General features: G+C 39.7%; 1 protein-coding gene across 4 annotated transcripts in view; it reads left to right on the top strand.

The window, feature by feature from the left end:
* The first annotated feature begins 517 nt into the window (after positions 1–517).
* Positions 518–12,125, top strand: part of GOSR1 (golgi SNAP receptor complex member 1) — a 34,875-nt gene continuing 23,267 nt past the window's right edge. For 3 of the 4 annotated variants that reach the window (XM_055577039.1, XM_055577042.1, XM_055577041.1), the window contains exons 1-4: positions 518–674; positions 3,679–3,799; positions 9,495–9,582; positions 9,926–10,033. In XM_055577039.1, the coding sequence (XP_055433014.1) occupies positions 644–674; positions 3,679–3,799; positions 9,495–9,582; positions 9,926–10,033 (348 nt within the window). In that variant the 5' untranslated portion in view covers positions 518–643. The remainder of the gene's footprint in view (positions 675–3,678; positions 3,800–9,494; positions 9,583–9,925; positions 10,034–12,125) is intronic. The other variant, XM_055577040.1, reaches the window with a different exon arrangement.

Below are 12,125 nucleotides of genomic sequence, written 5' to 3'. Positions count from 1 at the left end.
CAGGCCGTTCGGTCTGAGGATGACTTTCTTCTTAGCCTGGGAGATAGCTCCCGCTGCAGCTCCTGCTGCTGCTAAGTCGCTTCAGTCATGTTCGACTCTGTGCGACCCCATAGAGGGCAGCCCACCAGGCTCCTCTATCCCTGGGATTCTCCAGGCAAGAACACTGGAGTGGGTTGCCATTTCCTTCTCCAATGCATGAAAGTGAAAAGTGAAAGTGAAGTCGCTCATTCGTGTCCGACTCTTCGCGACCCCATGGACCGTAGCCTACCAGGCCCCTCCGTCTATGGGATTTTCCAGCCAAGAGTACTGGAGTGGGTTGCCATGTCCTTCTCCAGGGGAAGTATCGCCTAAAGAGGGGATAAACCCAGCCAGCTCAAGGCGATGATGCTCAAGGGTTTGGGACGCGGAGAGCGAATACAGACACCAAAAAGACAGATGTTCAGGGAGTGTCAGGCGCTAAATCTGAAGCTGTCCATCTCGCTATTCAAAAGGTGTAATATGAAATATTGACCACCAGGTGGCGGTGTCTGTGGAAGCTCACGTATCCCATCGGCCCTGGCGCCCAGCGGAAGAAGGCGTGGACGTGACTCTCTGGCTCCCCTCGCCTCTACTCTCCTACCCCCACTGACGTTGGACAACAAAGATGGCGGCAGGAACGAGCAATTACTGGGAAGGTGAGGGGAGACCTCCTCGTACGTCTTGGCAAGGGGCAGAGGGGCTGAGTAAGGACGGGTCTTGGCGGAGGCAGCAGAGGGAAGAGCCTGGCCTCCAGAGTGGCTGAGTTGAGGGGTAGGGCTGGTCTACTGGGAGTCCTCGGGCCTGGGAGTTGTAGAAACCTTACGGTCTGGGGAGGAGGCTGACCTGATCGGCAGCGGGACCTGGGGCAGGTGTTGGGCAGAGAAGGCTGAGCCGCGGCCGACAGAAAGAGGGTCTGATTCCCCGGAGGAGAGCTGGGCTGAGGCGGTAGCGGAACTTGGACGGAGGGGTCTGGGGTGTGAACTCTGAGAGGAAACGAGTGTTGAGTCCAAAAGTCTGGAGGAGTCAACGCCTTAGAGTTGAGGTCGCTGTTGGACAATTGAGTAGGAAAAGAGAAAGGAGGAACTTGTCGGTCCGGTCCATCGAGGGAAGTTGTGTGAGCGCAATGACTCCCTCCTGTGGGGTCCCCTTGGCAGCTTCGGGCTGGGACTTCGAGGATTGAGTGGCGAGTCGGCGTTTGAAGGCAGAGGAAATAACTTTACCCTCTGCTCCGGAGATCGGTTTTGTTAAAAAGAGAAAGTTGAGAGAATCAATGTGAATTGTAATGATTGCATCTGCTATACCTCTTCTACCAAAAAAAAAAACAAAACAAACAAAAAAAAAACCTATCTTGTGACCCGACAAGTACGTTTATTTAATTCCTGAAAATATGATTCGATAAAGTGGTCTCAGGTAAAACTCATTTCTGGACCATGATGATGAACAGAGATCAGAGAAGGCTCACCTTTTTTTTTTAATTGTCTCTTTGCTCTTCTGCAAAATATAATAGAAACTACTCTCCGAAACCCCTTTCCTTTTTACCTATTTCCTCTTGCTCCCCACTGAAGCCTGTGGAGACCACCACAAATAACAGTATTGTCACAATCAGCCTCTTGGTCTCAAATACTTCATTCTAAGTTCACGAGTACTTGGCTGTCACACTTTCAATATGCTTTTACTTGAGACTTTATACTGCTGCTGCTGAGTCTCGTCAGTCGTGTCCGACTCTGTGCGACCCCATAGAGGGCAGCCCACCAGGCTCCCCCGTCCCTGGGATTCTCCAGGCAAGAACACTGGAGTGGGTTGCCATTTCCTTCTCCAATGTATGAAAGTGAAAAGTGAAAGTGAAGTCGCTCAGTACTAGAGAAGACAATTACTAATTACAGAGAAGTGTGCTGATAGTTTAAAACGTATTAAAATGCTTATTTGAAATGTGTATGCTAGCTAGAAAATATTTTTCAATTATGTAGAAGTGGTTATTGGTATCTTTAATTTAGTCATTAGGCTATACTTTTTTGAAGCATCGTGCTATAGTAATTATAGCAGCCTATCTTTTTATTGAGTATACTTGCGTTACAGTGTTGTGTTCGTTGCTGTTGTACAGTGAAGTGCATCAGCTGTGTGGATACATCTATCCCGTCCCTCTTGAACTCCCCCCGCCTCTCCCATCCCACCCATCTAGGTCATCACAGAGCCCGAGCTGAGCTCCCTGTGCTGGGGCTCCCTGTTCCCACGAGCTATTTTAGGCATCTCTCTCTCTCTAGTCGCTAAGTCTGTGTCTGACTCTTTGGACCCCATGGACTGTAGCCCGCCAGGCTCCTCTGTCCATGGGATTCTCCAGGCAAGAATACTGGAGTGGGTTGCCATTTCCTTCTCCAGGGGATCTTCCCAACCCAGGAATCGAACCCAGGTCTGCTGCGTTGCGGGCAGATTCTTTACCAACTGAACTAGAGGGAAGCCCTAGTTTTTTTTTTTTTAAGTAGTGTATTTATGTCAAACCTAATCTCTCAGTTCATCCCACCATCCCCACCTGCCTCTGTGTCCAGTACGTTTCTTCCCTGTGTCTATAGTTCTGTGCCAGGTGCTTTAAATACATGATTAGTAATGCATAGAAAAACTCTGAAGGTAAAGATTTATAAAGCAAAAAGCTGAGATTCGTAGGTTAAATCAATTGTGAATAAATCTCAGAGCCAGTTCTCAGAGAACTTTAGGCTGAGCTGAGATTGTGAGGTTTAGTCTCTGGGAAAATGTACTTCACTGTATTACCTGCATGGTGCTTCCTACATCTGGTTGCTGGTTAGTCTATTGAAATAATGTTTTATATTCTTATTCCTGAAAGATGAGATGTTTATACTATGTGTTCTATATTCCAATAGTTTTATTTTGACCTCTACTTCATCATGAATGAAAGTACTCATTTCTAGATAAGAGTTACTGGACTGGCTTCTCTCACTTAACTTAGATGCCAAACTATTACATGATGCCAGTTTCTCTCCATGTATGTTTTCTTCTGTTCTTTTCAAACTTATGCTCTTATTTCTGTCATACTTAGAGTTGACCTTGTCGGTAGCACATTGTTCATTTGCTGTTAAACTCAGCCTCTTCAAATATCTTTCAGTAAGCTTGTCGAAAGATAGTTTTTTAAATCTTTGTCAGTGATTTTTTCTCTTTAACAATCACTCACTCTGTTGTTAAGAATTTCATAAATTTCATAAGCCTAGTAAAGCTTTGACACTTAAAGAGATAGGATAATCCCTGTCAAAAATAGTGATGGTTTCTTTTTTATAAAATTAGCTGGTAAATGGATACAGCGCTGGTCATAAACCATATTCAGTTCCTTTGGTGCTTTGTTCTCTTCTGTTTTCCCGAGTTACAAAATTTTAGTTAACTGCTATAGAAATAATTTGAGGGACGTTAGAACAACATTCGTTGTCTAGCTGTCTTTAGGATAAAGCCGAAAATTTGCATTTCCCACTATTTCTCCCCTTTTTGCCTCATCTGAAGTTTAATAAGTGACAGTTTGTTTCCATGGGTAAGTGTTTGGTTCGCATCTTCTAGTACTCTAGATGTATGATCGTCTTCATAGTTTGTTTTCTTCAGAAGCTTTGTGTTGTTTATAGGACTTTTTGTGTCTAATTATTTGCTTTTGTAATTTTGTTAAAGATCTCAGGAAACAGGCTCGACAGCTGGAAAATGAACTTGACCTGAAACTAGTTTCCTTCAGTAAACTATGTACAAGTTACAGTCACAGCAGTGCCCGAGATGGAAGACGCGACAGGTATAGGTACTACCAGATTCTCTCTCTTTTGCCTTATAGTTGTATAATATTTTTAAAGCATTAAAAAAATAAAGTAAAATATATAACTCTATAACTTGGTCTATTGGTGAATTTTTGGTGGTTTTTAAAGTGATTTATAAAAATTATTAATTCTAGAGACTGACATTTATTTGGAATCCTTAGACAAAAATTGTGTTGGTATCAGGAGGGAAATGCTAAGGTTTAAGAATGAGTTCATCAGAAGTAAATTTCTCTTTCATCCCGTATAAGGAAATGTTGCTTTGCCCACATTGTGTTTCTTATATTTTCTGATTGCTAAATGGATCTGAGGGACTACTCAAATGCAAAGTATACCTACTGCTATTCTGGCGTTTTAGAATTAATCTAATGCAGTGGATATGTCCTCACTGTTAATGATCCAAGCTATTTTAAATTTTGGTTCTTTTTTTTTTTTGTATTGGGGTATATCTGATTAACAGTGTTGTGATGATTTCAGGTGAACAGTAAAGAGACTCAGCCATACATTTACATGTATCCATTCTCCCCCAAGCTCCCCTCCCATCATCCAGGCTGCCACATAACACTGAGTCGAGTTCTCTGTGCTATTCACTAGGTCCCTGTTGGTTATCCATTTTATATACAGCAGTGTGTACATGTAATGTTTGTTCTTTTTTGAGAAACTGGTATACTACTCTTTGAACAGATGTAAGTGTAGTCTTATCTTTGAATCTCACTTTAAGTCATCCACTTATTTAAAAAAATATTAGGAAATACTTAAGACAGGAAGATAGAAAGAATAATATAATGGATCCCTGTGTGACTATCTCCCACTTTAAGAAATAATCATTATCAATTCATTTGAAGCCCCTGATGGCATCCCATTCTCTCCCTCCCTATAATCTCCATATGTTTTTACTACGTATATTTGTGTTCCTGAACGATTCATAATGGTTACTTTTTAACTTGCTTTTTTGTTTAACATTATTTAAAAAAAAAATTTATTTATCTTTGGCTATGCTGGGTCTTCGTTGCTGCATAGGCTTTCTCTAGTTGTGGCAAGTTGAGGCTACTCTTCGCTGCAGTGCTGGGGCTTCTCTTGTTGTGGAGCACGGGCTCTCAGGCACTTGAACTTCAGTAGTTGTGGCTCCCGAGCTCTAGAACAGGGAGTCAGTAGTTGTGGCACATGGGCTTAGTAGATGTTACTATTGTAATTGTTTTGGGGCACCGCAAACTACACCCTTGTAAGATGGCAGAGTTAATCAATGTGTGTGTTCTGACTCCTCCATGGACAGGTCGTTCTCCCTTTTCTTTCCCTGTCCTCAGGCCTTCCTATGCCTGAGACATAACAATATTGAAATTAAACCAATTAATAATTCTACAGTGACCTCTAAGTGTTCAAGTGAAAGTGTCTGTCACTTTAAATCAAAAGCTGGAAATGATTTTAAGCTTGGAAAGGAATTCATACTGAAAATCGAGATAGGTCAAAGGCTAGGCTAAACAACCGAGTTCTGAACACAAAGGAAAAGTTCTTGAAAGAAGCTTAATACTGCTGCTCCCGTGAGCACACGAATGATAAGAGAGTGAACAGCCTCACTGCTCATACAGAGAAAGTTTTAGTGGTCTGAACAGATCAAACCAGCCACAGCATTCCCTGAAGCCAGAGCCTAATCCAGAGCAAAGCACTAACTCTGTCCAGTTCTGTGAAGCTGAGAGGGGAAGCTGCAGAAGCTAGTCGAGGTTGGTTTGTGAGGTTTAAGGAAAGAAGACATCCCTATAACGTCAGAGAGCAAGGAGAAACCACAAGTGCTGATATATTCATAGAAGTTGTAGCAAGTTATCTAGCGGATCCAGCTAAGGTAATTAATGAAGGTGGTGACATTAACTAGCAGGTTTTCAATATAGATGATACAGCTTTCTATTGAAAGGTGTCATCTAGGACTTTCATAGTTAGAGAGAAGTTGATGTTTGAAAGCTTCAAAGGACAGATTGACTCTCTTGTTAGGGGCTAATGCAGCTGATGACTTTAAGTTGAAGCCAGTGCTCACTGACCATTTCAGGAATCCTAGGGCCCTTAAAGATTGTGCTAGATCTGCTCTCCCAGTGCGCCATAAATTGAACAACAAAGCCTGGATGATAACACATGTGTTTACAACAGAATATTTTAAGCCCACTGGTGAAACCTACCCTTCCGAAAAAAGATTCCTTTCAAAATATGAGTGCACACTGACAATGCACCTTGTCCACCCAGGAGCTCTCATGGGGACGCACAGTGAGGCTGACGTTATTTTCATGCCTGTGTTAGTGTCCGTTCTGTAGCCCATGGATCAAGGAGTAATTTAAACTTTCAAGTCTTACTACTGAAGAAATAACAAATAATGGAAGCCGTTATCTATCTATCTTCCTGTCTTAAGTATTTCCTAATATTTTTTTAAATAAGTGGATGGCCTAAAGTGAGGTTCAAAGATAAGACTATATTTACATCTGTTCAAAGAGTAGTATACCAGTTTCTCAGAAAAGAACAAACATTACATGGCTTCCACAGATAGTGCTTCTTCTGATAGGTCTGGACAGAGTCAATTGAAACCCTTCTAGAAAGGATTCACCATTCTAGATGCCATTAAGAGCATTAAGATCACAGGAAGAGGTCAAAATAATGTTACCAGGTATTTGGAAGAAGTTGATTCCAACCCTCATGGATAACTTTGAGGGGGTTCAAGACTTCTGTGGAGAAAGTAACTGCGCATGTGGTGGAAATAGCAAGAGAATTAGAAGTTAGAGTTAGAAGTGGAGTCTGAAGCTGTAACTGAACTGCCACAGATGATAAGTTATTTCTTATATATATTTACAGATAGATAGATATAGATACAGATACATGTATACATATGGATATATATGGGCTTCCCCGGTGGTAAAGAACCCGCCTGCCAGTGTAGGAGACATAAGAGATTTGAGTTCAATGCCTGGGTCAGAAAGATCCCCTGGAGGAGGGCATGGCAACCCACTCCAGTATTCTTGCCTGGAGAATCCCATGGACGGAGGACAGACAGGCTGTAGTCCATGGGATTGCAAAGAGTCGGACCTGAGTGAAGCAACTTAGCATGCACACATGCATGGATATATGTGTGTGTGTGTGTGTCTAAGTTTCTTATAGATAAATGGTTTCTTGAGATAGAATCTACTTCTGGTAAAGATGCTATGAAGATCGTTGAAACGACAACAAAGGATTTAGAATATTACATAAACTTAGTTGATAGAGCAGCAGCAGGATTTGAGAGAATTGACTCCAATCTTGAAAGAAGATCTGCTGTGGGTAAAATGCTGTCAAATAGCATCGCATGCTGTAGAGAAATCGTTCGTGAAGAGTCAGTTCAACAACTTCAGTGTTGTCTTATTTTTTAAAATTGCCACAGCCACCCCAGCCTTTACCAGCCACCACCCTAGTCAGTCAGTAGCTATCAGTAACAAGGCAAGACCCTCCATCAGCAAAAAGATTACTCACTGAAGGCTCAGGTGATGGTTAGCATTTTAAAGCCATAAAGTATTTTTAAATTCTAGTGTGTACATTGGTTTTTTTTTTAAGAATAATACTATTGCATACTTAACAGATTACAGTAAAGTGTTAACAACTTTTATGTGCACTGAGAAACAAAAAAATTAATGTGATTCACTTTATTGAAATGCTTGCTTTATTGTGGTGGTCTGGACCTAAACCCACAGTATCTCTGAGGTATACTTGTACTTTTATGACTCCTTTAAAGGGGGAAACTATTCGAAAACATTCCATCAGAAATTCTACAACAAATTGAGGATGAGTTTGTGGGGTTACTTCACTCTCACTGTCCCTTTTAACAAGAAACCTAGGGCCATGGGGATCCAGTGCATCTTAAAGTGTTTGTTGCCCAGGTTGAAAGCACGTCATAATGAATAAACTCAGTGATGACCATAGTTTTTCTTCCAGGAGGTATTTTTTTTACTTTGTGTGTTTTGAGAACTATGTGGTCTGTTGAATCACCACATACTTATGAAATGAATTAAATTTAACTGAGTCTCAGTATTGTGGAGAGGATGTTTTCCCTCATTTCCCTGGACTCATACCTCCCTGAGAGTGGTGAATGTAGAGATTGCCTCCTCATTCATTCAGCAAGGATTTTAATGAGCATCTGCCATGTGCCAAGCACTGTTCTAGGTGGTAGGCTTATATCTGTGAACAAGATAGAGGCAGTTTTCTTCCTGATGGAGCACATACATTTGGTCCATTGTTCTTTTTCATATATCTGGTAGGGGAGGATCTGCATTAGTAGTGTATAAAGTATTTCCCCTGGGCACATTCTAAGAGATAACCATGGAACCTTGGGTTGACTCTGACATGTAATAAAGAATGAGATATTTTAAGGTGAATGAATTAAAATTTTAAAGAAAAATTTGGACCTAAGCATCCTAAATTGAAAATCCTCCTTATTAGCTACTTTTTGGCTATTTCACTGTTTGTTACTGTTGCTGTAAATGTGTATGTAGAAAAGAGAAAGAGCCAAGGTCAATTTTGCCATTTAAAAAAGAAGTGTTGGTGTTAGTTGCTCAGTCGTGTCTGATTCTCTGCGACCTCATGGACTGTAAGCCCACCGGGCTCCTCTGTCTCTGGAATTCTCCAGACAAGAATACTGGAATGGGTTGCCATTCCCTTCTCCAGGGGATCTTCCCGACCCAGAGATTGAACCCGGATCTCCTGCATTGCAGGCAGATTCTTTACCATCCGAGCTACCAGGGAAGCACACTGATAAAGCAACTGCCACAGGGCAAGACAAAGTCTTAGTAAGAGTGGAGAACCTAGTCATTGTCTGGTATTTATCTGTGTTCAGTGTAAATAAGACCAGTATTGAGCTACAGCTGCTCATATGATAATATATTCCACTTGGGGACTTAATGAAGGTTAATGGTTTTTCAGAAGAGACAGAAACTTTCAAGACATTTGGTTTTAGAATTTGAATCTGCCAAACATAAGTTTCACTTGTAAAAATTAGGTTTGACTTTCCAGACTTTAGAAAACAGTTCAGTACATTTTTGCAAAGCAAAACAAAAGTAATTATATAATCTAAGAGGAAATGTAAAAGATTGGTATTAAAACTTCCCTGCCAGACATAGCTATCTTTATTAGACTTGAAGCCAATTCCTGATTATTTAATATTATTTACCCAGTTTGTGGGTTGTTTAAATCTCAATTTTATTTCATTTTGAAAAGAGTCATGGAAGGAAGATAGAACTTAGGGGAAAAAATTTAAAGATTATTTCTCACAGATCTAACATAATCTCTCTAATACATTTATGGCTCCTCTCACATGCTGTACTATGTAGTTCTGCAGTTTTATTTCACATAATTTGTTCCTTCAGATCCAGCATTTAATTAGGCACTGTCATAGCTTAAGTTATTTTCGTTTGGGAAACAGGAAGCAAGCATTTAGAATTTCTTTGCATTATTAAGATTGGGACAGTCGTACATTCAATTTTATTTAATACTGAATTTAATATTCAGGATGTGTGATCTTTACAGGAAAACTTTAATAAAAATTACATTTTTTTATGAAACAAAAAGAATGTCTCTGGGGTTCCACTTGACCTTTTTAAAAATAATTACCTTATCATTTTAAGTATATTTTAAAGGATTAGGTTTAAGTAACAGATTCTCTTTATTTGAACTTGTCTTTAGCTCTGACACAACACCCCTTTTAAATGGATCAAGCCAAGACAGAATGTTTGAAACTATGGCGATTGAGATTGAACAGCTTTTGGCAAGAGTGAGTACCTTCTGTTAAAGGATTATTTTCCTAGTAACTGTACTTGTTAGGTATGGTACTAGATTATATTAATGCAGACATATTTATTGAAATTACCCTTTCATTCAAGATGTGTGCCTCCCCAGGCCACTTGAGTTTTGATAACAGCCATTCCAAGGTCCTATTTTATCAGCCCTTTTGGATTATTTTGGGGAAATACCAAATCCTTACATGCTGTCTCTTGTTTTTATTTTTTTGCTGTTAGCCAGAAGGGCATATAGGCATTTAATTTGCTTTTATCTCTCTATCGTGCTTTCTCAAATGTTTGTATGGATTTTCTTTCTTTCCTTTTTTTCTGTTTTAGCTTACAGGAGTAAATGATAAAATGGCGGAATACACCAACAGTGCAGGTGTCCCCTCCTTGAATGCAGCACTGATGCACACGTTACAGCGACATAGAGACATACTGCAGGTAATACACCGGGCTTGAGGTTTTTATGTCATCATAGGAGGCTTTTGAGTTTTCTTTGCTCCACGAAGAGAACATGTACACATGTATTTAGCAGAACAAAGGGAAAAATCTTCCAAGAGGGTAAATGCTGTGCTATGGAAGTTTGTCCTGTTTTGCTTTTTTTTCTCTTGTTACTATAAAATTCTAAACGTGTTTATTAGCTCTCTCTTTTGCCTGGTAAAATTGAATCATATTCATCAGTAGGTAAGTATGTTACTGCTGTGGAAGATCTTGCCACCCAGCTGAAGCAGTGAAGTAGCCAGTGGTCATACATAAGCAGTCATGATGGTTTCTAGTATACTTTCATCAGGCTTGGAAGATAGCAGGGAAGAGAAGTAATTTGCTTTATTTAATGTATTGTTTGAGAAAAATATTAAAAGTATACCAATGAAACAAATAAACTCTTAAAAGATTTACATGGGAGGGTGCTGAAAATATAGTAGTACAAATAGGAAGGCAAATTTTTTAATACTGAAAAAATCCAGTCATTTCTAATTTTTAAAACTCATGTTAAAAATAGAAATAGAATACTTTATTTACCTAGTACAGAAATGTGTACATCAGATTAAAATCTATCATCTTGCTTAATAATAAAGCAGTAAAAGCTTTCCCATTAAAAAAAAGACAAGGATACCCCATAGTCCCCACAGATATTTATTTAACATTGTGTGGAAGTTGTTTGTAGTTCAATTACACAGTAAAAAGAACAAGATATAAATATTGAAAAGGGGGACGAAAATCTGTATTCTGTACTGGTGATAAGGTTATATAGCTAATATAATCAAGAAAACTAAACAAAGATTAGAAAAAAATTCAATAAGTTGATGACTTGCAAAATTAATATATAAAGCAAGCAGTTTTCTTACACACAAACAATAACCTGTTAGAAAGTACAGCGGAAGAAACTAAAAGTTTTACGTATAATTTAATAAGAATGTATAGGAAGGACTTACATATATAAAGTTCTCCTGAGGAGCATAAAAGATTTCTCTCTAAATCAGCCTATCCATTGAATGTTCCCTGGTAACTCAGTTAGTAAAGAATCCGCCTGCAATGCAGGAGACCTTGGTTTGATTCCTGGGTTGGGAAGATCCGCTGGAGAAGGGAAAGGCTACACAATCCAGTATTCATGGGCTTCCCTTGTGGTTCAGCTGGTAAAGAATCTGCCTGTAATGCAGGAGACCTCTGTTCAATCTCTGGGTTTGGAAGAGCCCTTAGAGAAGGGAAAGGCTACCCACTCCAGTATTCTGGCTTAGAGAATTCCTTGGACTGTATAGTCCATGGGGTTGCAAAGAGTTGGACACAACTCAGAGACTTTAACTTTCATTGAATGTTATCCCAATGGAAATAACAGGGTTTTTCTTGTTTGCTTCATTTTTTAAAAAAAATGGCAAAATGCCACCAAAGTTTATTTGAGATAGTCATACAAAAATAACCAAGAAGAAAACATGTGAGGATGAAGGTAAGTAGTAAAAGATACCTAGTTCTACCACATATTAAAACCTGTTAAGAATCTAGAATAGTGAAGACCATTTGATTCTGGAAGAAAATTAGATCAATAGAATACAACAGAGTTCATATATATAGACCCAAATATGCATGAAAATTTAGTTTCTGAGAAAGTACTATTTTGAATCAATGGGGAAAAAAGAGATTATAAAATAAATAAGAGTTGTTACAACTGGCTAATTTCTGGCAGGGGAGGGGGGAAGCACTCAATTTCTATCTCGTTCCTCCTATCCAGAGTAAATTCCAAATGGGTCAAAGATTTATATGTATAAAAAGAAACTATAAAATTTCTTGGTGGTTGAAATTATACATTTTGGGGTAGTAAAGGACTTTCCTGCTGCTGCTGCTGTTGCTGCTGAGTCACTTCAGTCGTGTCCAACTCTGTGCAACCCCACAGACGGCAGCCCACCAGACTTCCCCATCCCTGGGATTCTCCAGGCAAGAACACTGGAGTGGGTTGCCATTTCCTTCTCCAATGCATGAAAGTGAAAAGTGAAAGTGAAGTCACTCAGTCATGTCTGACTCTTAGCGACCCCATGGACTG

Source organism: Bubalus kerabau, chromosome 4 (genome assembly GCF_029407905.1).
Source record: "Bubalus kerabau isolate K-KA32 ecotype Philippines breed swamp buffalo chromosome 4, PCC_UOA_SB_1v2, whole genome shotgun sequence".
NCBI classification, from domain to species: domain Eukaryota; kingdom Metazoa; phylum Chordata; class Mammalia; order Artiodactyla; family Bovidae; genus Bubalus; species Bubalus kerabau.
Note: the sequence above shows the minus strand (reverse complement) of the source record. Positions and strands in the feature narration are given on the sequence as shown.